Source organism: Solanum lycopersicum, chromosome 1 (assembly GCF_036512215.1).
Source record: "Solanum lycopersicum chromosome 1, SLM_r2.1".
NCBI classification, from domain to species: domain Eukaryota; kingdom Viridiplantae; phylum Streptophyta; class Magnoliopsida; order Solanales; family Solanaceae; genus Solanum; species Solanum lycopersicum.
Genome location: NC_090800.1, coordinates 90142105 through 90168757, shown reverse-complemented (window position 1 = coordinate 90168757; position 26653 = coordinate 90142105). Strand labels below are relative to the sequence as shown.

At 31.9% G+C, this 26653-nt stretch overlaps 1 protein-coding gene and 1 long non-coding RNA gene across 4 annotated transcripts; one reads left to right on the top strand and one right to left on the bottom strand.

The window, feature by feature from the left end:
* Nucleotides 1-8298: 8298 nt before the first annotated feature.
* Nucleotides 8299-20766, top strand: LOC104645392 (uncharacterized). 3 transcript variants are annotated; one of them, NR_136259.1, is made up of 6 exons: nt 8356-8403; nt 9844-9888; nt 13766-13836; nt 14036-14110; nt 17323-17470; nt 20012-20766. It is a non-coding gene; the product is annotated as an uncharacterized lncRNA (long non-coding RNA). The 3 variants fall into 3 exon arrangements; NR_136258.1 differs by lacking the exon at nt 17323-17470 and having other exon boundaries at nt 8299-9615; NR_136260.1 differs by lacking the exon at nt 17323-17470 and having other exon boundaries at nt 8311-8403.
* On the bottom strand, nt 12627-25091 carry LOC101264678 (MADS-box transcription factor 23-like). The gene is made up of 9 exons (XM_019211854.3): nt 24985-25091; nt 24216-24415; nt 22700-22775; nt 15562-15623; nt 13718-13817; nt 13556-13597; nt 13399-13479; nt 13110-13264; nt 12627-12977 (listed from the first exon to the last, which is right to left on the bottom strand). The coding sequence occupies exons 2-9, from the start codon at nt 24395-24397 to the stop codon at nt 12947-12949; spliced, it is 729 nt and encodes a 242-aa protein (XP_019067399.1). The 5' UTR covers nt 24398-24415; nt 24985-25091; the 3' UTR covers nt 12627-12946.
* Nucleotides 25092-26653: the final 1562 nt, after the last annotated feature.

The window sequence follows — 26653 nt, the reverse complement described above, 5'->3', positions numbered from 1 at the left end:
TGCATTATTTGTCAACTCCTTGTATTTAGGTTGTCACGACCGGAATCTAGACCCCAGACGAGACCGGCGTCGTTGACCTCTCAGAGGTCGCAGACAAGCCTGCTTACGTCATTCTTACTTTACATAGATTAATTTTAGCGGAAAATTTGAAATTTTTGATTCTTTAATTATACTTGCTGAACATTCTTAACATTTCGTAATCGTTCATCATCAACCATCTAACATTTAAGAGAGAAGCAACTGAAAGAAATAATTCATTAAGTATTAATTGTATATCGGCCACAATAGCACCAATACAAAGTTTGAACCAAAACAGGAAAGAAACGCTAGTGGAACATGCTCCACTAGCTCAACTCTAAAACTACGCTAGAATGTAAAACAGTAGCATCCTCGAAAGCATGAGGACCTACCAAACTCCGGATGAGTACTGACGTCCGGATAGCTGCAACGACGAACCTGTAGCTCTAGCGTCCACCTGTGCCTGCACCTAAAAGTAGATGTTCGTATGGAATTAGTACACACTTGTACTAAGTATGGGTATATGCAAGTACACACCAGGGACATACATGAGAAAGAATAGCTCTTTCCTAACAACATGATTTTTGGAAGTCAAGTCAGTGGACTTGCCAAATTGAGATTGGGAAAGTTATGCCATGAGAGTGACATGCATCATTATAATTATCGTATGGCACACAAAACATAACATATTCATATAGCACATAACATATAACACATACTTTCTCTCATATTATTCATTCGTATACCATGAGACCTTATTATCATAGACTTAACTTTAAGACTTTCCAAAATGAGGGCTCAACATATGGGACCTCAACTAGGGAGCCTTCTTTAGCAAACACAGAGTCTGCTTCACTCATTCATTCGTATTTCATTTCAATTCATTCATAGGCCAGTGCGAACACCAGTTATACCTAGGATGTAGTTTAAGACTTTCATCGGGTTTGCTGTGCAATGATCAGGAATGACCTAATGTCATTACCTGAATCTAGCTCACCTCTTGATTATCCTATCCTAACACCTTCGGTATCATTCATTTCTTTATATGATTCATTTGAGGCTGGCCTCATTCATTCATTGGGAACTTTAACTTTAACCGACATAGATCATGTGAGCATCATGAAATTCAGTGTCTTCCCCACACCGAAAAGAGGTGGAATCACCGGCCAAAGCGATTCAATAACATGCTAGCGTATATGGGAATTTAACCCTGCCATGTCCCTATAGTGGCAATATAGGTTCAAAGACTAGGAGATGTATGGAGACCCATACCCGGCAAGCCGGACAGTCTCATCTCATGAGAATTACGTGAACCTCCGCCCTTCCCGAAAGAAGGCATCACCACTCATAGCTAGCCTATCGATGCTCGGTATAAAGTTCCATTACATTCAACTCATACATCATAGAAGTTTGCTTCTAGTATGAGGTCATCATAGCTCAATAGATGATTTCTCATCTCATCATTATTTAAACTCAATATTTTTATTAGAGTATTCATAGAGCTGGTCTCTTCATTATCTCACATTCACATTGGTAAGTACGTATTAGTAACATTTACTTGAGCTCATTTGAGATTACTCTCATCATATACAGTAGCCTCACATCATGGTTGTCATCACATCCTTCATTTCATTATGTATATCTTAGGTCCACTTATTTTTGAACGTATGTTAGACTTATGTGTCTATACATACAAGCCATAGGACTTCATTTATAGTTCGTTAAGTGATTCTTATTTTTTTTCTAAGATTATGTATTACAAGACTTATGTATCTTGTATATATGCCAAGATCTTTGATTTTTGATCTAAGTAGATGACATTACTCTTGAATATTTCACCCACGTATGACTTATGTATCAATACGGAGGTTTGGACACGAGAACCCAAATTTTGAATTATTTGAATATCCTTTATATTTTTCATTGATTTTAGTTCTAATATTCATAAATTTAGAACCCTAAGTTAAATCTCAACATTTCGTGAAATAATAACTTTTCTATTTTAATTAGAATTCTAAATTAAATTTCAATCATTTACGTGAAAGAATAATTTTCTAATTTAATTAGAATTCCAATTTAAATCTCCATATTTACATAAAAGAATTAATATTCTATTTTTAATTAAAATCCTAAATTAAATCTCAATGTTTACATAAGAGAATTAATTTTCCAACTTTAATTAGAATTTTAATTTATTATTATTATTATTATTTTTGATTAAATTCGCTTGAATAGGGAGGTTGTGGGTTCGAACCCCCACAGCCCCTTATTTTTCCTCTCTTTTTCGCTGAAGAGGAGGCTGTGAGGTGGTGGGTTCGAACCCCCACAGCCCCTCTATTTTTTTTATTAAATAGGGGAGTGGCAGTGAGGTTGTGGGATCGAATCCCCACAGCCTCACGTTATTATTTGCGCCTTCCCTGCAGTGCTGAGGTCGTGGGATCGATTCCCACGCCTCGCGTTCCTTTTCTCTTCTTTTATTTTTTCGCGCATAGCTGGGGGTCGCGGGTTCGATCCCCGCCCCCAGCATTCCCTCTTTAATCTTTTTTTTTTTTTTTCGCGCGTGGCTGGGGTCGCGAGTTCGATCCCCCCCCAGCCCCCTTTTTATTTCTTTTCTTGGCGAATTTCGCCGGTCCCCTGTCCCCAGTTCGAGCCCCGTCTTCAGCACTCCTTTTTAATTATTTTATCAAGGCATGTGTTGGTGAGGTCTCGGGTTCGATCCCTGAAGACGTCACCTATTTTTTTTTTAATTCGTTTTTGCTCAAATTTTCCAGAATGTGTCTAAAACTTATTTCCAAGTTTTGGGACACTACTCCATAATTTTTCACATCCTTTTTACGGGTTAATTTAGCATTTTTTTCTTATACATTCATTAATGTTCTTAAGACAAATTTAGGGGGATGATTTGATCATTTATTGTGACTAGAATTTATAGCCTTTCAACCATGTGAATATTACGAATATTACGATTTTAAGAGCCTCTAATTGCACATAAAACACGAGTAATCTCAAATCTATTAACATGCTAAAGAAAGACTCAAAGTCATGATCAAAATCTTGCACAAATACATACATATTTACATTCATATTTTCCAAAAAACATAAAATATAATCACATCATCATGAACACATACTCGAAACGAGATTATCACCACAAACAAGTATCCCTAAATTCTATCAACAAGAATACCCAACCTAAGATCATAGGGAGCTAGTGACAGGGACATGCAACGGGGAACAACCTTAGTTTCGAGATGAATAGTTTGAATCGTAAGGAACCTCTTGGGAAAGGATCCAAGAGAGAAGAAAACCCATACCTTAATCGATGTTCAAACTTTAAATGTTGCTGCCCGGAAAACTCCTCCAAACCACTCCCAATTCACTTCAACGTACACCTCACTCAACAAACCTCTCTTAGCCTTGACGTTTTGATTACTTTTTCTTTTGCTTAAAATTTTTTTGTGAGTTCTTCAAGCATGAAAATTGTTGATATTTTGGCAGAAATAATGTGAGGAAGATGGAGAACGTGAGAGAGGGAGTTTAGAAGCGTGAGAGAGAGAGGGCTAATTGGATTAGGAGACTAATTCAAAAATTAGTCAAATAACATTAAAATAAATAAATACAAATCTGATTTGTTTATTTATTTATTTATTCATTTAAAACGTGAAAGGACAATTATGCCCTTAAATACCTATTTATTCTTATTTACATAATTCTCTCTTTTTTTTTTTTGAATCGTTACATAGGTACTTGAGACGCATTTTTTATTTATTTATTTTCAACAATATGACATTTTTTAGATAAAATAATTATCTTTTCTTCATATTATAAAAGTAATATATGAACTAAATAAATATATTCTTAAAATATTGGACAAATAAAATCAAACTAAACAATAATATAGTGATTTCAATAATAAATGAGATGACACAAAAGTTTACTAATAAATTGTGTTTGGCAAAGGGTTTTACCCCTTAACTTTTCAGCTTTTTATATTAAGGTATCTTAGAAGTGTTTTTAAACTTTTCAACGATATGACATTTTAAAAAATATATATATATATTTATCTTTTCTTCATTTTATAAAATTAATAAATAGAATAAATAAATATATTTTTAAAATAGTGGACAAATAAAATTACACAAAAGAGTTAATACAGTAATTTCAACAATAAATGAAATGACACAAAGTTTACTCATAAAACATTTGACAAACGTGATTTATGCCTTATTTTCTCAGTTTTTTGTATTTAGGTATTTGAGAAGCATTTTTCAAATTTTTAACGATATGACATTTTTTTAAATGATAAAATATTTATATTTTCTTCATATTATTGATGTATATAAATGAAATAAACAAATATATTTTTAAAATAGTGGACAAGTAAAATTAATCGGAAGAGGTAATATAGTAATTTCAACAATAAATAAGATGACATAAAAGTTTACTGATAAATCGCATTCAGTGAACGCGTTTTATTCTTATTTTTAAACTCTTTGTATTCAGGTATATGAGAAGCGTTTTTCAAATTTTCAACAATATAATATGCTCTTATAAAAGTAATAAATGGATATGTTTTTAAAATAGTAGACAAATAAAATCAAACTGAAAGGGTAATATAGTAATTTCAAAAGATATAAGATCACACAAAAGTTTACTCATAAATCACATTCGATAAACTCATTATATGACTTATCTTCTCACCTCTTTGTATTTTGAGAAGTGTTTTTCAGGTTTTCACTGATATGACATTTTTTTAAGAGATAAAATATTTATCTTTTCTCATATTATGAAAATAATAAATGATATAAATAAATATGTTCTTAAAATAATGGACAAATAAAATCAAACTTAAAGGATAATGTAGTAATTTCAACAATAAATGAGATGACACAAAAGTTTACTCATAAATCGTGTTTGGGAAACACGTTTTATGTATCTTCTTAGCTCTTTTTAATTAGGTTTCTGGAAAACATTTTTCACTTTTCAACGATTAAAAGATAAAATATTTATCTTTTCTTCATATTATAAAAATAACAAATGAAATAAATAAATATATTTTTATAATAGTGGGGAAAAATCAAATGGGAAGAATAATATAGTAATTTCAACAATAAATGAGATGACACAAAAGTTTATTCATAAATCACGTTTGGTGAACGGGACTAATGACTTATCTTCTCAGCTTTTTTAATTAGATATCTAAGAAGCATTTTTCAAGTTTTAAACGCTATGATATTTTTTAAAAAGATAAAATAATTTTTTTCTTCATTTTAAAAAAGTACTAAATGAAATAAATAAATATATTTTTAAAATAGTGGACAAAAAAAAACGGAAGAGATAATATAGTTATTTCAACAATAAATGAGATGATACAAAAGTACTCATAAATCGCGTTTAATAAACGCGTTTTATGTCATAGCTTCTCAGCTCTTTGTATTTAGGTATTTGAGAAGCGTTTTTTAAGTTTTCAGCGGTATGACATTTTTTCTGAAAGATAAAATATTTATCTTTCATTCATATTATAAAAGTAATAAATGAAATAAATATATTCTTAAAATAGATGACAAATAAAATCAAACTGAATGGGTGATGTAGTAATTTCAGCAACAAATGAAATGACACAAAAATTTACTATAAATCGTTAAGACGCGTTTTGTATCATATCTTCTCAACTTATTGTATTTAGGTATCTAAGAAACAGTTTTTCAAGTTTTCAACAATATTATAAAAGAATAAGTATTGATATTTTCTTTATTTTATAAAAATAATAAATGATATAAATAAATATATTTATAAAGTAGCAGACAAATAAATTAAACAAAACGAGCAATATAATAATTTCAACCATAAATGACATTTTTTAAGAGATAAAATATTTATATTTTCTTCATTTTATCAAAAGTAGTAAATGAAATGTACAAATATATTTTTTAAATACTGGACAAATAAAATTAAATAGAAAGGGTAATATAGTAATTTCAATAATAAATGAAATGACACAAAAGTTTTCTCATAATCGCATTTGGTGAACGCTTTTTATGCCTTATCTTCTCAATGATATTACATTTTCTTAAAGATACAATACTTATCTTTTCTTCATATTATTAAAGTAATAAATTAAATAAATAAATAAATTTTAAAAATAGTGAACAAATAAAATTAAACGGAAGGGGTAATATAGTAATTTCAACAATCAATGAGATGACACAAAAATTTACTCATAAATCGCATTTGGTAAACGTGTTATACCACTTTTCTTCTCAACTCTTTGTATTTAGGTATCTCATAAGTGCTTTTCAACTTCTCAACGATATTACCTTTTTTTATAAGATACAATATTTATCTTTTCTTCATATTATTAAACTAATAAATTAAATAAATAAAAATATATTTTTAAAATAGTGAACAAGTAAAATTAAACATTAGGAGTAATATAGTAATTTAACAATCAATGAGATGACACAAAAGTTTACTCGTAAATCACATTTGGTGAGCGTATTGTATGACTTATCTTCTCAACTCTTTGTATTTAGGTATCTCAGAAGCGTTTTTCAACTTTTCAACAATATGACATTTGAAAAAAGATAAAATATTTTTCTTTTCTTTATTTTATAAAAATAATAAAATAAATAAATATATTTTTAAAATAGTGGACAAATAAAATTAAACAAAATGGGATAATATAGTAATTTCAATAATATATGAGATAATACAAAAGTATACTCATAAATAGCTTTTGGTGAACGCGTTTTAAATCTTATCTTTTCAGCTTTTTCTATTAGGTATTTGAGAAATGTTTTTCAACTTTTAAACGACAGGACATTTTTGTAAAAGATAAAATATTTATCTTTTTTTCATTTTATAAAGGGAAAATGCACAAGTACCCCCTCAACCTATGCCCGAAATTCTAAAGACACACTTATACTATACTAATGTCATATTACCCTCTTGAACTTATTTTATAAGTAATTTTATACCTCTTTTCAGATTATGTGACACTAACTTGAAAAAAAAAGTCAACTAGCGTTAAGCCCACAAGATAGTGCCACGTAGAGCGAAAAGAGGTATAAATTTATTAATAAAAGAAGTTCAGGGGTAATAAGACCTTAGTATAGTATAAGTGTGTCTCTGAAATTTCAGATATAGGTTGAGGGGTACTTATGTATTATCCCTTTTATAAATTAAAGTAATTGATGACATGAATAAATATATTTTTATAATAGTGGACAAATAAAATTAACGGAAAGGGTAAATAGTAATTTCAACAATAAATGAGATGACATGAAAGTTACTCATAAAACGCGTTTGGTGCTCGTTTTATTCCTTATCTTCTCAGCTTTTTGTATTTAGGTATATGAGAAGCGTTTTTCAAATTTTCAATGATATGACATTTTTTAAAAAGAAAAAATATTTATCATTTTTTAATTATAAAAATAATAAATAAAATAAACAAATAAATTCTAAAAACAGTGGACAAATAAAATTAAACGGAAGGGGTAACATAGTAATTTCAATAATAAATGAGATGACACAAAAGTTTACTCATTAATCGAATTTGGTGAATGCATTTTATGCCTTATATTCTCATCTATTTGTATTTAGGTATATCTGAAGCGTTTTACAACTTTTCAACGATATGACATGTTTTTAAAAGATAAAATATTTATTTTTCTTCATTTTATAAAAGTAACAAATAAAATAAATTAATATATTTTTAAAATAGCGGACAAATAAAACTAAACTAAAGAGGTGATATAATAATTTCAACAATAAATAAGATAACACAAAAGTATCTTATTTGGTAAACACATTTTATGCTTTATCTTCTCAGCCTTTGTATTTAGATATCTCAGAAACATTTTTAAACTTTTCAATGAAATATTTTTTTTGAAAAAAATAAAATATTTATTTTTTCTTCATTTTATAAAAGTAATTAATGAAATAAATATATTAATTTCAGTAATAGATGAGATGATACAAAATCTCATTCATAAATTGCATTTGGTGAAAATAATTTAATATTAATCAAACTGTTATAATTATACCATAAAATATAAAAATCAAATTATAAAATATCATAATGATAATTATATTATAAAATATGGAAATTAAACTTTAAAATACCGATTCGATAGGATAATGATTGAGTGTTGGGCATTTCAAGAGGATCTGAACCGAATTAGTAGACGCCGGGTCACAACTCTAAAAATATGTTACAATGACAAAAGAGTCCCTGTATTGATATGCTTATAAAAAGTTTTGTCTATTTTGTTGATAAGTAAGCCAGCCTTCTTTTGTAGAATATTTTAAATTCATTGAACATACAGATATTTTTTTCTCTCTCCTCCTCCTCCTCCTCCTCCTCCATTGTTCTACCAAATCACTGTATGTAATGGGGATACATTCTTTGCTTGGCTATCTGTCTCTTTTCTTCAACTTTGTCTTCTCTCTCCCATCACATTGTTCTACTAAATTACATGCATTCTTAACGTACCGTCGATCTTTTCTGAATTTTTTGTTTCATGTCATGTTAACAATTCTTCTTCTTTCTGGGCTTGTTTTGGAATCTTTTTGGCGATGCAAGTTGTTTTTCAATAGATCAAGAAAATAGTAGTAATTGATTCTTTTGTTCTTATAGCTATTTGTCCGTTTCTCTTTAATATGAAACTCATAGCTTTTTAATGATTCTTAATTGCTATGTAGCTTTATTAGTTGTTTTTTCTTCTTCTTTCCGTATGACTATACCTAGGTTATTAGATTTTCTCTTTGTGAATTTTTTACGCACTTGTGTTTTTGATATGCTTTACTTAAGCGAGGGTCTATCGGCTGAGAACCAAGGTGTATTTTGAAATTTAATGTGCTTTGGAGGTATTTTAGGCAGTCGTTCGATACATTTCATTCTTGTTCTCGATACTGTGGTGTGATGGCTATTGATTCTCTTGCTAATTCAAGTTGAACTAAAAAAAACTTAAAGGAGATGAAACATGTTTCCACCTTTTTCTTTAATAACCCTTCTACAATCTTGAACTTCGAATTTTCTTGAACATTCAATTTTTTTTAATTTTCTGAATTTCTTGATACATGTCATGTTAATAATCTTTTTCTTTATGGCTGTCTTGATTTTTTCTTTTTTGGTGATGCTAGTTGTTCTTCAATAGATCAATGTAGTTGTAATTGGTTTTGATTCTTTTGTTCATATAGCTGCTTGTCCGGTTTCTTTAATATGAAATTCACTGCTTTATCTTGAATAGCTTTTTAATGATTCTTAATTGCTATGGAGCTTTATTAGTTGTGTTTTTTCTTTTCTTTCGTATGACTACATAGGTTACTAGATAATCTGATTATGAAATTTATCACACGCTTGTTTTCTTGATATACTTTACTTGCGCCGAGGATCCATCTGGAATAGCCTCTCCACCTTTACAAGGTAGGGATAAGGCTGAGACTCCAATTGTGGGATTATACGGTGTATTTTGTTGTTGTTAATGAAATTTAGTGTACTTAGGAGGAGGTATTTTAGGCGGTGGTTCAATACATTGCATTCTCGTGCTTGATACTGCGGTGGCTATTAATTTGCTAATTCATGTTGAACCAAAAGTAAGTTAAAGAAGCTGAAACATCCCGCCTTTTATTTAAATGACCTTCTACTATCTTGAACTTTGACGAAGTCTGTCAATTTTTATGCTCTTTATAGGAGAAGTCTTGGAAAAGCAAATGAGTTTAGGCATATTCTATGTCATAGGGAATTGGGATAGTTTTGTTGTTTTTGTAATCATGGACATGTCTTTGCATAGCTACTGATGTGATTTAATTTTTTTTCTATAGATTTATTGTCCCACGTTCCACATCATGGTATTAATGCTTGATCAGGTAAATCATCGTTCTCTTCTAGTTTGTAATGTTGAACATATAATTTGCCTATCATCTATTACTATATTTGCATCCATTGGGTAGCTAGATTATCTTGAAATCCTATATTAAATATGGAAAACCTTCTGACCCAAAGGAGGTGATATATTTTACAAAAAGCAACAATGATATATGCATAACTGAAAGGAATTTCATTGTTAACCATTTTAAGCAACTAAAAGTCTCAAACTAATGGATAACCTTTACACTGTCACAAATGTTGAAGCAAGTACTTCAACTTTACTTTATCAAAAAAAAAAATGTTGAAGCAAGTACTTGCGGATATTGCTTGATTATCTGGTTCCGTCATAATCTTGATTATTGTGTTGGTCAGGAGGCCGATCATAAAATGTTGCTAGTTTTTCTCAATTTAGTTAGGTGGTTAGCATATCATGCAACTACAATGTGCAATAAGTTTGTTTTGTAATTATGGCGGAGAAGAACAAAACCGATTGGCTGAAAATGTACTTCAGATGGCCCTATAATTGTGAGTTGAGCCTCTTGGAGTGGTAGGATATTTGTCAAGTCCAAATTTGAATTCCCAGATTTCTTCCATGTGGATTAGATTGGGTGGTTCAAGTGGAGTTTAGGTCCACTGAAAGGTCACTGTATTATTGTTGTGTGCTCTTTTTGAACATGAATCTCAAGGGCATCATCATGTCAACTACTTAGGTCTTCGTGACTTGTCCTCTGCCTTAGCATTGAAAGGATGAGCAGTGGTAGGATGACAGCTGGTGCTTTGTGTCCAGTGATTGGTAGAGATTTTTGGTACATACAACGTATAATCACGAGGAATACACTGGTTTTATTGAAAAGCTATGTTTGGTTGAAAAAGACTGTGTTGGGTAGAAAACCTAAGTTCTCTTGCTCGCGACTCCTGTATCCTTTTATCTTATTTCCTCTAATTTTTTTATTACTCCCATCTCAAGGCATTGTCGCCTTGTATTCCCTGATGGTTTCCCTAATGCTCAAATTAGTAACACTAGCTCCCTGTTACCAAACTGGTCACGTATCATAATATCCCATGCATACTCGTTCTAGGGAATCTTTCAACCTTAACTAGCAAATGAAGTTTCCTCTTTTCAAGTGCTCAAGTAGTTCCTTATATCACCGAGATAGAATCCTCATGCTCAAATGAAGGTTCTTCTTTCCTTTATTTTAGTGGAAGTGCTGTTTTTTATTGTTTCACATTATACTCCATATAAATTTCAGAAACAGTTGTGCCTATATTAGTTATAGAACACGTGATGCTAAACTTTTGCATAACCTTTGATGAAAAGGTACTAACGAATGCTGTAAGTAACGAGTTTCATACTGAAATAAATTTTCCTTATTCCTCGAACGTAACCACCGCTGCTGGTTGCTGTTAAACATACTTTTATAGCTAAAGTAGCACTTTTTGAGTATCATAGTAAATTTTACTTGTCATTTTAAGGTTGCAAATGCTCACAGTTCGTTGAATGAAAATTCCACTAGAATTTGAAACATTGGAACATTCACAGTTTTACGCTTTTATTTTTGGTGACTTTCATTTATGTGATGGATGATGCCTATTTATATGTGCATTAATTCTTCTCGCTTGTGCTTCCAAGCGTATACATCCACTTTTTTTACTTTTAGATGCATTGCATTGAGCATGTATATGTTTTTATCATAAGTTGTGTGCAATGCTTTTATTATGTGTCGTGAGCATTTGCAACCTTAGTGTATAGATGTCCTTCTTGCTATTGGTCCTTCTGAAATAGCATAGATGTCCCAAAAGGTAAAATCTTCTTTTCTGATCATCCTTTGCTATCTATTTTATCTGTCTGATAATTTTAGATTTACCTTAAGCCTTGCAGATGAATTTCCTAATGACATCAGCTAGACTTCTTTTCCTTCTATTTTTATTCCTCATAGGTGAACTGAAAACTTTTGAAAAATTTTCCCTGTACTTGCACTCAACCCCCGACCTAAGATTCAGTTAGCCAAATGCAGCAACTTGCTTGTATAGCCGTATGGTGATATTCAATTTTCTCTTCGGGCTTAAGGTTGAGTTAACTAAAGTAAACTTGTATGAGAGTAGTTAATTTCTGATCTTTCAAAGTTGACCCTACTGTAGTCTCGTGTCTGGACTTAAATCTCAATGTTCTTCTCAGTTTGAATTGGCTGACAAAAAGAGATGTCTGAGTAATTAGTATATCTTGTCCAACTTCCCGCTTTCACAGGGTTTGGAGGTTCTTAATGTTTCATGTGCTTAATTGTGGGCGATTTTTATGCAGTGCATGTAGGAACTGTCAGTCCTTATAACAATAGAAACATGTTCATGAATACTTTTAAAATGATCCTAATGTTAGATTTTTATATGGTCAGATTTTGCATTTTCAGTTTTTTTCCCTATTTCGATTGGTTTGACAGCATAGTTTGGTTCACTGATCGAATTTCGTCAATATGCTATAGTTGTGTCACCTTTATGTTATAGTTTGCAGGGTAGTGCATTACTAGTGAAAAAGGGAGTGTATAGAAGCCTTCTTAGTTTGCAATCATCATCTTAATTAAGCTGTAGGATGAGCATTCTCACAAAAAACCTTAGGATCTTACAATATTGAGTTCAAATTTCTGGAGTCAATTCTTGTAAAGGGGGCTCTTTAGCACAAACGGGAAATTAAGCCATGGAACTCAAAATAAATTTCTTCCAAGTTTGATGCAGCCTTGTATAGTTCCATGAAACCAAATCTTATTTGAGTCATCCTGTATGGGCACCAATCACAGGTATTAATCTACAACCATTTTCATTCAACACATTTACTGAAGCAAACCTTGACAAGTCACAAGTGATAATCCCCATGTTTTATTCCTAATTTAAGTTAAATTACTTTACATAGATAACTTCTGCATCTTCACATAAATCATAAAACTCTCCAACATATCTGCAGAGCATAGTCTTCTCAGGCTTGATGAACTTTTTCCTTCTAGCTTGATCAAGAATGGGATTCATAGAAGTGTCTTTAGATGTAGGTCTAGTTGAGAAAACAGACGACTATCGTTCTTCTGTGTAGTGCAGTTGTAGCCTGTTTTAAAAGTAATAGTGGTGGAGTTAATGTCACGTTTTCTCTATTGCTCTCTGAGGTAGGGATCAAAGTATGGGAGTGGGGGAGAAGCTAGAGTTTAAAGCATGACTAATTCTTCTGATAGGAATTTACCCAAGCTGCATGACACTTGTTGATGTCCCATTCTTCTGTGTTTGTGGCTGGCTTAGCTGGAGATTGATCGGTGCATGTAGGTCATATCCATTGCTGATTGTATGTGTGGCCTGAACACCCCCATTTGGTGCACTTCCATATCCTTGCTCAGAAATCTGAATATATAACTTTTCCTTAGATTAAGTCAAGGACATCTATGCGTGTGGTAAAAGTTTAATGAAAAATCACATTTTTGTGGTGCATACTGCATACACAAACAACAGTTGGAGAATACTCTCTAAATTAGTACCTTCTGCAATTCTGTGTACTCTTGTCGAATGAGGTTTACCTTTTTATAGAGTTCTATATTTTCTTGATGAATAAGATTGCCCTGTAGAAGCAATATTAATCATCTTAGTGCAAAGATAAAAGACACATGGAAGTTGTTATAGTTTTTCTGGTAAGACCTTCTGATTTAGTTCTCTGATTTCATCCATCAGAATCTGCTCCTGCAAGAAAGTAACACATTTAGGATCCTTATAATAAAAAAAGGAGTAATACGTTTGGGAGAAATCGTAGACTTGATTTTAGCATAAGTTTCATGAACACAGAAGAATTTAGGATTTTACCTTTTGCTTTCGTACTCCTTTCAAACTCATTTCAATTTGGTTTTCCAGATTTGTTAGATCTTTGGTGCTGAGTCCAGAAAGTTCTTCACCCAAAAGCTGCCTGTGGTTCATAAAAAAAGGTATTAAGTTAAATTATTTCGCCCTTCAGTTTATTAAGCTTGATCTAAGATGATGAAATTTACATGTTTTATAGTGACTTTATAATTGCATGTTAAGCATGCTTACAACTTCGATTCATGTCCTGTAGCCAAGTAAAAGGAGATGTTCATCTTAATATTTTCAATAATTACTCCTCTCTCCCTTGGTGTTTATTCACAGAAACACATGGAAGAAGACATTGCAATTTCCCAATTTCAAATCTTGGGTGTCATTTCCTTAATAATTCTTGGATTTGTAAGTTTTTGTATTCAGAACTTTTCCAAGTTCTTTCTGAATTGAATTAATTTATATGATATTTGAATGACTAGTCTTTTGTCTTTTTAGTTAATCTTTTGGCATCGATATTTATAGTTTATTGGTGCAGTGGTTCTTATTACTAGCAATTAATCTCTAGCAACCAAGCAGTAGACAAAATATATTTCTGTTCAGAATTCTGTTGTGCACTTATAAATTTTGTATGTTCACAAGTTGCTATATAGGAGTGCATCCTATGACCTCTAAAATCAATAATCATGGCATCTTTATGTTCTGTTTTCACAGCCTTTATTGCCTTGCACCATAAATCTTTTACCAGAAATCCTGAATTTACAATTATGCCCGAGAAGATTGAACCTTATAACAACATGAATTTGCAGCATCTTTGTTGGGGTTCTGTTTCCCTGAAACATAAAAACTAAATAGAGAACTTTGAGAAACCACAAGGAACTGTCTTAACATTAAAGAAGAGCCTCATAAATGCCTTTTGTCTTCTTATATCTGTGCCTAGGATTACTGTTAGTACCTCAAGATGCTTTTATTTGTTTGAGGTAAGACAAGGAAAAAGGGTGAAAGTGAAAGAGGTGATTAAATGGGATGTCTTGCATTTTCAAAGGATAGATAATAGGTTAAATGGAATCAACAATGCAGAAGATCAAGATGAATTGTCTCAGTCTTCTTTATTTTTGGTGTAATCAGGATAGAGTGGGGGATACAGAGCTTTTTGTTGATTTCATAGGGAAAATTGTAAAGCCACCTAGTCTAGTTTTGTTTTTTTGCGGGAATGGTGCCCTCTGGGTTGTAACTTGTAAGTGTCTGTCCTCATTATCTTTGATGATGAGTACTTTGTGAATACACAGTTACCTTTTCTCAATAAATAAATAAATATATTTTGGCCTTTATCATACTCAAATCTTTTGTTTTTCTTTTCTGTTTCTTCCACATTCGCCAGTAGAGTTGTGCAGTAGAATAGATTGTGTATTTCCATAATTGCAGTAGAATGCCTTCTAGATCACAAAATTTTTATAACTTACATACTTTTTGTGTGGCAATATTACTTCCGCAATAATGAGTGTGGCTAAAGTTGTCTTTGCAAAAATACGATTCACAAAGTTATCCTTTGGGATCTAAGTTCAACAGCTGATCAACCTCCAAAATTGAGGTCAGGGTTTGAATCAAGGGGAGCAAAGTAAGGGAGGGTCATTCTTGACAGTGGGGCAGGCTGTGCTAAAATATAATTAAAAAATATCTCCATTAAAATAGTTTTACCCTTTCAGATAAGGTGGTTCACATAATTCAAAAAATTAAAAGGTATTAAATTCTCTACCTATAGTGTGTAAAGGCATCATACTTCTTAATCTATAGCTTATACAACAAAAGATCCTATGGCATCCAGGCATGTAGAAGATATACCATTCAAATCAACTTACCTGTGACTTTCTTGCAAGTAATGCAGCTGCTGCCTCAAACTTGTTACTTCCCTTTGCCAAAACTAGCCAAAAGAGCAAGATAAAAAGTAGAACTAAGTTTGTCATACTAATTTAAATTGATGATTGCTAGATTAGGATTATACAACAACCAAAACAACAATACCCAGTGTAATCCCACAAGTGGGGTTTGGGGAAGGCAGGATATACCAAAACCTTAACTCCCTACCTTTGGAGGTAGGGAGGTTGTTTTTGATTGATCCTCATTTCAAGGATAAGCAAGCAGTTCAGGAAAAGAAATAATACAAGTGAAGAAGTCACGACAAAATACTATAAATAGCATGGCAAAACATTCCGGGTAAAAGGAACAATAACTACAATATAATAATAATATAATTGAAGTACAAGAAACAGATTGGAACAGAAATCGAAGAACCAAAAACTATAAGAGTAATACTATAACTACTAGTATGGAAGAATAAGTGAGATCCTATGGAAACATAGCAAGGATGGAGTCTTCTCAGTCAACAATGCCTAGAAAAGAGGACTAATGGGGATGACAGGTGCCCCAAAATATAATTGGAACTACTTTTGGAAGATACAAAAGAAAGGCAGACAACTGGTTCCTAGGTGTTTTTTGTGCAACTAGACATGGGAAACAAATAACCATCTCGTCCTGCATTGTAAGTTTACTGCTCAAATTTGAAACTTGTTTCTCAACATCACAAGCATGAACTGGACAATGCCAGAACATACATTAGATTGTTGAGCTGTTGGATTAGGAGGGGAGGCAATAAGAGTCAAAAGAGATGGTGGAAGCTAATACCATCATGTGTATGGTGGTCAATCTGGAAAGAAAGAAATGAAAGTTTTGAAGATAGATCCAATTCCATCCACAAAGTTAAATGGAATTGTATAGTATCTCTACTTTTTTTTGGTGTAAACAACTTTTTATAGATGATATAGACCAGATTATAGATTTGATAGGAGATCTGTAATCATTCTTTTTAGGAGGTAGCCAGCATATTCTTAATGCTGTAGAATTCAACCTTACTAGTTTTTTTTTTCAAAAAAAGAACAAGTGAGAGAACGATCAACTACCTACTCGCTTTCTACCATAATCTATGTCCTCCATAGCCTCTTATCTAAGGTCATATATCCTCTGCTAAATGAAGTTGTGCCATGTCTTGTCTAATTACATCTCCACAATGCTTCTTCGACCTACCTCTGCCACTCTCGAATCATTGTACTTCATCTCCATTCTTCGGTCATTTTGGCTGTGTTAAGAATGACATTAAACTAACTTAGTTAGCCACTCCAAACTTGCCTTGCCCGAACTCTTCCAAAGTTCCACAGAGATCTCATCTGGCCCGATTGCTCTGTCCCTTGTGCATCCTACAAATAATACTCTTAATCTCCAAGTTTATGCACCTACACTACCCCAAATTGTGACTCACGTGCACCAAATCTCCCAGCACAATGCCTCTGTTCCTTTCTTTCTGAGTACTAGATTAAGATGAAAGGATGAAATAAAATAGAGTGCTTATTAATTGACAAGATGAAATTATATAAACTTTCCATCTATTTTCCTTGAATAGTGCTTGGTGATTGTTACAGCCCATGAAAAATTCAACTATTCAAGAAAATCTGCAAAGGATGAAACCTACGGGTCATTGTAGTGGGTAGCGGAGGCAAAAACACTAGGTGATTTTTTTCATTTGTTCAAGTTTTGGTGAATAGAGTTATTTGTACTTGTGCTAGCAGGTACCCCATGAAAATAGTTGAGGTGCGTGCAAGTTGATCCATACATCACGCTTATCATAAAAAAGTACTTCGAAATGATGAACACCACTTCACTATGTACGACGTTTTTGTTTTTTTCCAACTATGCCTCAATTTCAAGCTAGTTGAGGTAAGTATGTAAATCCTTTATTATGTGTTTTGATTTATCCATACCCCCACCTATGAATCTCACAACTTTGGATGTTTATGAGCAAAACACATTTAAATAAAATTGGATCTTGACCATTAATCTCAATTTGGAACAAACGAGATTTTGATGTCCTATCGTGAAGAAACTAATGAAAGTGTGGGGTGAGTTTCATGTACGTATCTACTTTAAAGTTGAATGAGATAAGAGTGTGATTTGGAAATGCAGTCAGGTGCATGTCTTCAAGTAACTCGCTCCAATTTAGAAGACATCAACTATAGTTACAAGTGTACAGTGAAGAGACTTAGAAGTTGGAGGTTTCCAGGGGAGATAAATCTTATAAGGTGAATAGTCTCTGTAAGAATGGCTTCTAATCTTCAAGAATCAAGAAAGGAACCTTTGTTACAACTTACAAACATGGATTAAAAATTAGCTTCTTACAAAATTTACATTTGAATTCTTGTTCTCTCAGCACCTTAGACATTTGGGATCTCTGTAGTTTCAACAGACAACCTATTTTGGGATCTGTGACTATTACTGGAAACTAGGAGTAATGACGCCCTTGAAATAACGTGGAAAGTGAGAAATGGAACATTTATAACGAGAGGGGTTTTTCCCTTATATATTTGCATACTAGAGTACTTTCCATTTGTCCTATGTGGACTACTGGCATAGGCCAAAAGTCTTTTCCTCCCTGAATTGGGTTATCTAATCTAGTCTAGAATAATTACTTGCATACAGACCCTATCATCTGCACATCTTTGTGCCAACTGGACCCTAGTCTTCAGGGAGAAAGAAGCCTTTGTTGTACGATTGCTAGCCTGGTTGTAGAAATAATCTCTTATCCCGCAGCTTTCTCTGCATCGCTGTACGTCAGCTCTGTAGACATTTCAGATCTCCTTGATTTAATCTTACCCCTGTGATAGTATGTATTACTTGCACCCTGATAGTAAATCCTATATCAATTTATTTGGGTTGAGACATCCTCCAATCCCCTCTGTGATATAGGGATCTGCAACTTAAAGGCATTCTTTGATGGACTAACTAACTATCCTTTGATGGATTTTTTCTAAAATATTCTCATCCGCACCTTCTCCCCAGCATTGCAGATGTCTATTGTCATTTCATTCTTCTATAAATGCAAATTAAAAGCGACATTAGATCCTGGTCTCAGAGCGCAATGGATATGTAGGATTCTTATAGCAGAAGTCAACTGATTTGAAATTGGGCTTTGTTGATCAACTAGATTATGATTTAGCTTATGCTGAGAAAATCAGATTCTGAACTCAGGCTTATCATGGCAAGATGATGGTATTCCTTTCCTGCTTGCCCACCAAATTATCTCACCTTGCAGGCAGATTCTATTAGGTTATATTCTCTCATGTGGTGCTGTAGAATTAAACTGTAAAGGTGAGCATTACTGGTTTTCATCACCACCTTATTCTCAATTAACTTCCCTCATTTTCAGCCATCATGATTGAATGATGGCACCAGATATTTTGTTCTCAAAACTAGTGTACTATGAACTGGGGAAAAAACTAGATTGAGTACCCTTACCAGGTCTTGTCCTTGCGATTCTTAGAACCAGTATCAGTTCCAGTGTGCATCTGTTTGATTGGGGGGGGAGGGGGGGGGGGTATTTCTTATGTATAGTTTGTTGAAACAACAGAGGTTCCATCAACCAGCATCTGTAATTGTCTCTGGAGATGATGACCTGAATCAAATATCTGATAAGTTAAGTGATACATTAAGCAGATGGATTAGTATTCTATCAGGCAGAAGAGTTCACATGTATAGCACCGTACTACTGATTGACAGTAAGGGATTGGAAAACTTCATAAAATGTGTTTTCTAATTTGTAATGACTGTGTGAGATATGTTTCAGTCGGAGTAGGTTAACAGACAATGATAAGTATAGATGACTGCTCTAAGCGACCAACTTGGAAGAATCAGGCTATCGCCTCGACCAAGTTTAAGAACCTGAGAATGAGTAGTAATGGGGACAGGGAAAAACGGGACAACAAGATAGGCGGTGAGTTGGGGATATAGAGACACCAGGAAACAACTAACAATAAATAAGCATGAATAAAAACAGCAAAGGATAATAACCTGAAGATAGCAGAACCATGGGATGAGGAGATACGTGAGAGCCAGTATGAGAACAAGAGTAGGGAAGTAGAAGAGAAAAGAGTCAACCAACACATGAAGCTCCCATTACAGGGTAGCACTGCACATCACCATTAGCATGAAAGTCTTATGAAGGGTAGCTTTTTACTAAAATTCCCAAGCAATTAGAGAGGAAAAATGCAGCAGAAAGGGCATCAATAACATCCGTCACGTTAACAACAAAGTGTTGGAAATTTCCCCTCCTCACCAAGTCAGGAAAATCACAAAGGCGCACAAGCCAATGTTCTCTTTATCCTTTCTCAATTATCTTCCTTATTTTACATTTAGTGTATCTTTACAAAAGCTATATATTATTAATGTTTCTAACAACTCTAATGTGGTGTTTGTTTCTTCTAGGAATTAATCGCTCTCATATCCATGTCAAGGAGATATATACCAACTGGAAGTTTCGAGGAATTGACAAATTTGGCATATACAAACTAAAACCTGGTATAGGGCATTGTCCAATCTCAGGTGTTCCTTTGATATTCCCAGTCCACTCTTGCGACCAAAGAAAGAACACAATGAAGTAGGTTAAGGTCAGCTAAAGGATTTGATGGGGCTAAGGATGGTTCCAAAAAGAGCAGCTACTTTAGATGAACGCTACTGTGGTTGCACTATTTATTTGCATGCATGAAATTGACATACGTGTATCCTGTTCGCTCGAGCCATGATAAAGATGGGTGAATTCGATATCAAAGGGATGAAAAGAAGCTGATAGCATAATACATGAGTAGGTTGGCCAAGAATAACCTTGATGATCAAGAGAACTTTACTGACCATCCCTAAATCCCAACGAAAGCCTTCTACCGGGGCTTTGCTGGGAAAACCTGCTTAAAAAAATGGACATGTGTGAAGACCAAGAGCGGTTATTCACTTTTCTTCTTCCTTAGTCTAAGCAATCAATTTGTGAGATAAATTAATTCTCCATTTGTAGTTAGATTTTTGCGTTTGTATAACCTTTTTTTTCGAGTTCTACCTTGAAAGGAAACCTACAATGAGATTGTACCCGAATAGAGATGGTGGTCTTACTCTGGCCCATAATAGAATAGCTAGGTGAAGCAGTCAATCGATCTTATATATAAGAAGAACAAAAGATCTTTCTTGATCAATTCCTTTGCCAAGATAACCTTTGAGGTACCTCAAGATTCTGTATAGCAGGTTGCTTACGAACTCAAACTGCTTGAAACATAATTGCTACTTATTGACATAGTGGTAGTTTTCGTCCCTATCAAATAAAGATGAGTAGAGAGTTACCAAGATACGAAGCTCTCTTCTCCTTTCTTTTTGATACTTGGTTGGCAATGTCACTGGCAGAACACATTTGATTCTAAAGTCCTTTATATTCTTAGAAGCAATATAATGGCTGCCTTTGAGGAAAAGATAACTTGCTCTTGGAAGTCAATATATAATGAAAAATATGCGTGCTGTGTGAGTAAGCTCTCATTCTTTTCACTTCGTCTCAATTTGAAGCCTTCAGAGCTTAGGTTGTCAAGTGTGCTTGTTTATATTAAAATTTTAACACTTCGTTTTAATCATTAAGATGTTTAATAAAGTATAAATATCACTATGAGACATTTTTGTAAGGATAATTTGCACCATTGCTCTATCCTCAGTCACCAGTAATTACCTTTCTCATTATCATTCAATGTCGTTGTCAATCACTAACCGTTTCTGCCAAGTACTGTTGCAACCACACTTACCACCCACATCATTATAATTACATCCACGGTCTTGTCACCGTTATAATTGTTGCCACCACTACTGCTATCATTGCGACCAATTTTTATTACCAACCACCTCTACTATCGTAACTTGTACCAGGTACGTTGTTGTTAGCTAATTACCAATATATTGTCAACCATTGCCCCTTCTTTTGAAATCACTATTAACACTACCAACTACTAACAATTACAATATCACCACGAACTGTCACTATCATGTCAACAGTTTGAGAATAACTCCTAAGTTAATCAAGGATAAATGTTGGGAACTTTTTGGTAAGAAATTGATAAGAGTAATTTATTGACCTAAATAGAATAAAAAGAAATTGAAAGAAAAAATTATGATGATATAAAGATCATAATGAGAACTATAATATCAATCATCGTCAACCATTACTAGTCACTAATATCTACAACCACAACAAGCCATCTACATCATTACTAGGAACATAAATGTAACAATTTTTTTAAATTAAATTTATAGCATATTACCGTTGATTACTTGTTCTGTTGAATTGCACATTTATTATGCTTATCAATAAATGATTTATGCATAGTGTTGAAAAATAAACAATTGTGATTTTATTCTATCGACTTCTTAATTATTCAGAAGACATGCATTTCAATTCGAACATTTTAATCTTTTAATAAAAACAAGTATAAGTCTTTTGACATGAATATTAGAGCCAATCAGCAACTATATAATCAATACACTTATCAAGTAAAAGTACTATTAAGTTACATGAGAGCATGCAGTCCCCAATTATTTTCAAGATTAAATGAAAATATGATCAGTCGACTTTAGTCATAGGTTTTAGTTAAAAAAATTGCAATATTTTTTTTGGAAGTTATTTCAAATGAGCATCTGTTTATCAAATTAGCTCAATATTTCACCATTAATTAATTATATAATTTGAAAAACAGATGTTAGGAGTTTTCATGTTTTCACTCCTGACAGAATTACAAATTGTTTTCATGTTCAAATATAACATCAACTTTCAAATAACCCTTTTTTAAGCTTAATTTCAAAACTATGTTTCATTCAAATATCAATTAATTCATATCCAAACACCTACTTTGAGATAAATATCTACTCAAACATTAATGAATTATAACTCCGTACACTGTATTAGTTGAGATGTACATAAACTGATCAGATATCATCGATTATAAGAGAATTTACATCCCACATTGGATATACAAGTTCATCTAATTAAAAGGGTTTTAAAATAGCATAAATAAAAATATCATATTATCCATATATACTAGGACATCAAAAAGGTATTAACATACATTTTGTGGAAACAAAAAATCAGGTTACCTTGACCTCTGACATGGGATTCATGTTATTATTCTCCTCCTTTATCTTGTTGTATCTATCAATTGTAGACTTCATGCTGATAACAATAGAAAAAATATCAAAAGATAAATTTCTATACATAATTAATTTGAAAAAATAAGAGCGTTTGACTAGCTAAAATGAACATATCATCAGTTATATTTCATATGTTAAAAACAAAATTCTATTTGGATAAATTGAAGCAAATATACACATAAACAAAGTCATGCACAATAATTTAAGACATTTGATCGCGCTTGTATCTAATTAAAGAAGCTATGTTTGTGTATAAGGGAGTAACATGTTTGTATATCACTACGACAAAATCACTATTTTTCTGTTGAAACAATGTTTATCTCATAAATATTTTGATAGAATCAGTATAAAAGGAAAAAAGAATAGTGTTTTCACACAGAAAAATTAGGAAGGTTTCCAGTATCTAAACAGGAATCTGTCTCCCAAATGTGTTTTTGCGGTGAGCTAGTTCAGTTGAAAATAAGTGAAAAATGTTTTATAACACAAATTTCATATTGATTTGCGCGGAGAAAACCCTTTATTTCTAGTAGTATATATTCAATGAAGTATGTATCTTTACAAAGGTGAATATAGGATTTCTAGATCATAAATGCACCACTAGAAAAACGGGAGAAACTGTATCAAGTGGAAATTGATTCTTAGTCCTAGATAAATTACATAACATCTAACTATGTACACTACTTAGTCTTTTTATAGTACGGGTGTCCGTTAATAATATTAGATCAGTTTAAAAATATATGTACATAAGTAACTAATGTTAAAGAGACCGCAAATTCACGTGCCTCACTTTAACCAGTGGCGGAGCCACATTATCATTAGGGGGTTCATTACAATCCTTTTTGGCGGAAAATTATATAACTTTTACACGGTTAAAATTATCTTTTAGATATATATAATAGATGTTGAACCCCTTTCGACTATTTTATGTGTCTATTTCTTCAATTTTTGAACTCCTTGCTAATAATTATGATCATGGTTATATTTATACTGATATACTAGGTAGAATTTTCAGTACTATCAATTAGATTAATGCTACATGCATGCATGTGTTGTTCCTCCCGTCAAATTTTCAGTACCAGTTTCAAGCAAATCACTGAAGTCTTAACAATAAATTCAAGCCGATATAAATGAGTCTTTTTCTATAGTTTGACGATATATTTAATTTTTTCTTATACGAAATAATATAGCTTTAGATGGATACTGAGAATGATCGTAACATGCACTTCTAAATATGCACGTGGAATCCTTGAGGCAGGACCACGATACAAAGTACAAATCAAAATTACTTTTGGTAAAATTTTTAAAAATATTAGAAGTAATTAAATGGAAAGGTACCAAGTTGCCAATACTTTAACCCAAAAAAAGAAAAAGAGAAGGGAATACCAATATAAAATAATTAAAAGAGGAAGCTAAGGCAGTGATTATAATTATATCATAATTAAAATAGAAATCAATAAATAACCTGTTATTGGCAAATTCATAGAGTTTTCCAGTGCTTGAGAAAATAATGAGTCCAACTTGAGCATCACAAAGAATTGCAAGCTCTTTAGCCTTTTTGAGAAGTCCATTTCTTCTCTTTGAGAAAGTAACTTGTCTACTTGTTGTATTATCAATCCTTTGTATCACTATTTTTCCTCTCCCCATCTCCTTAATTAAACGAGACTACAACAACAACGATAACAAATCCAATATGATTCTCATTAATGGAAATAATCACCAATATATAGTTTCAGAATGTTAACCTAAATCGTGAAATTTATAAGATTATATATATAGCAAGAAATAGGAGTATATCAAGCCAAATACAAGATTCAAATATATCCATAGTTGATTTTACTAATCCGATAAAACAAAAAAATGGACAAAAGAAAAAGAGAATATATTAAAGCAAAGAATACCTTATTAATTTTGAGGGAAATTAGATAGAGGAGATAAAAATTGGAGTTTCCCATTTTTTTTTTATTTGGTTGAGTAATTATGTTTAGGGTTTTTGACTTTGCTTTTCTCCTTCTCTAGATCAAATCAAAAGGGATAACTAAGAGCTAAAATTAAAATTAATCAAGAACATGAAAGTGATTCTTGAATATGAACAAATTAGTGTAGTATTAATCATCAATAACTAACTTTAGCTAATTAAAATTAGAAAGTTTTATGAACAATCAATAACCACAAAAATGGAAAAAATACATATGAATTTGAGAAAAAAGACAAAAATTAAAAGAAAAACTTACTAATTTGAGAGATTTTGATAGTAGACTGATTCTACAGATAGAGAGAGAGAGAGAGAGGAGAAATATTGGTTTAGTGAAAAAATAATCTGTTAATTAAAGCTTTAAATGGAAAGCTTAAGCTTAATAGTGGTATTTAGAGATAAACCAGCAGCTTGTTTTGTTCACTAAACCACTTACCAGATATTTTACTTCCCCTACTCGCGCGAGTACACCATAATAGCCTCACTCGCTGACACCTGTCTAGAAATATCATTATAACTGCGTTAACGGACTAATAGTACGGGTTTATGATTCACTGTATTCACGGATTTGCCACTAAGGGACACGTGTTAGGACGACAGGGCGAGTATGGTAAGTTCCGTATTTGAGAAAGTGGGTTTTGAGAATATCCTCGGACTTTCAGAAATGTTTTTTTATTGAAGAAAATGTTTGAAATGAATTTAGAATTGTAATGTTGTTCAACAAATAGCTGACTGACACGTTTCGATCTGTCAATGGTTTTTCACCAATTTTATGGGGGACTTTATTTTATTTTTCCGTCATTTTTTAATTAAAGATTGTCTAAAATAAATCATAATAATCGTGGATAAAAATATGTTTTTTTTTAAAAAAAAAATTGACGGAAAAAGAACGTGAATTATGTAACTTGGAATAGAGGATAGAATATATATGTACTTTTTATGTATCATTTTTGATAAATTAAGAAAGGATAATTTATTTTTGTTTGTTTTATAAATATAGTATTCTTAATTTATTAATATTGAGTTAATATCTTGTAAAAATATACTAATAAATAAGTATATTTAGGATCATATCAATTAATAGGAATAAAAATAATAAAATTACGATATCAACCAATATTTTCTCATAAAGCATGTCAAGTTAAAATTTGATAAGTAAAAATTAAAAAGGACTGAGGCAATATAAGGAGACTTGAATTATTTGCCTACTACAATTTTAATTTTTTGAGTTCATATGTCATTTACAGAGTGATCTTGATTTTTGCAATTATAAAAATTTATTTTATACGTAATACAAAAAAATATAAGAAATTAAAAAAAATATATTAGATAAATAGTTAAAGAGATTTTAATTCCTCGAAATTATCCTTATACATTTTTTTTACCATATTAGTTTATCTCCATTTTTATTAAATAAATGGAGAAATGGAAAAAACTACTAGTAATAATTAATTGTATCTTAACTTTATAAAATAACAATTAAATCATTATTTTCTGAGCACACATGAAAGAAGTACCTTTTAATACTACTTTGTTGTAGTATGTCCAAACTTTATTGATACCCAAATCTTTTTTTAAAATTGACTAATCAACCCCCACTTAGTATCTTTTCTTGATTTGTAACTTCATTAAACTTTTTCCATCTCTCTTTTAGGAAAAAAAAAAAATTAAATCAAAGTAGAGAAGACAAAAATCCACTGTTACAATTCGGTCCCAACAAACATCACTTTCTATCGTTTATATTATTTGTCTTTTACGATATTTTCGTACAATAAATTATTATCACGTAAGAAATTTTAATTATTTATTAGAGTAATGATGCTTTTTTTTTTTTAAAAAAAAAAAGTAGTTAGTGCTTTCTTGATTTTCTACAACTATATACATTCTTATTTTGGACCAAATTTAAGAGGGTAAAAGTACATTTAAAA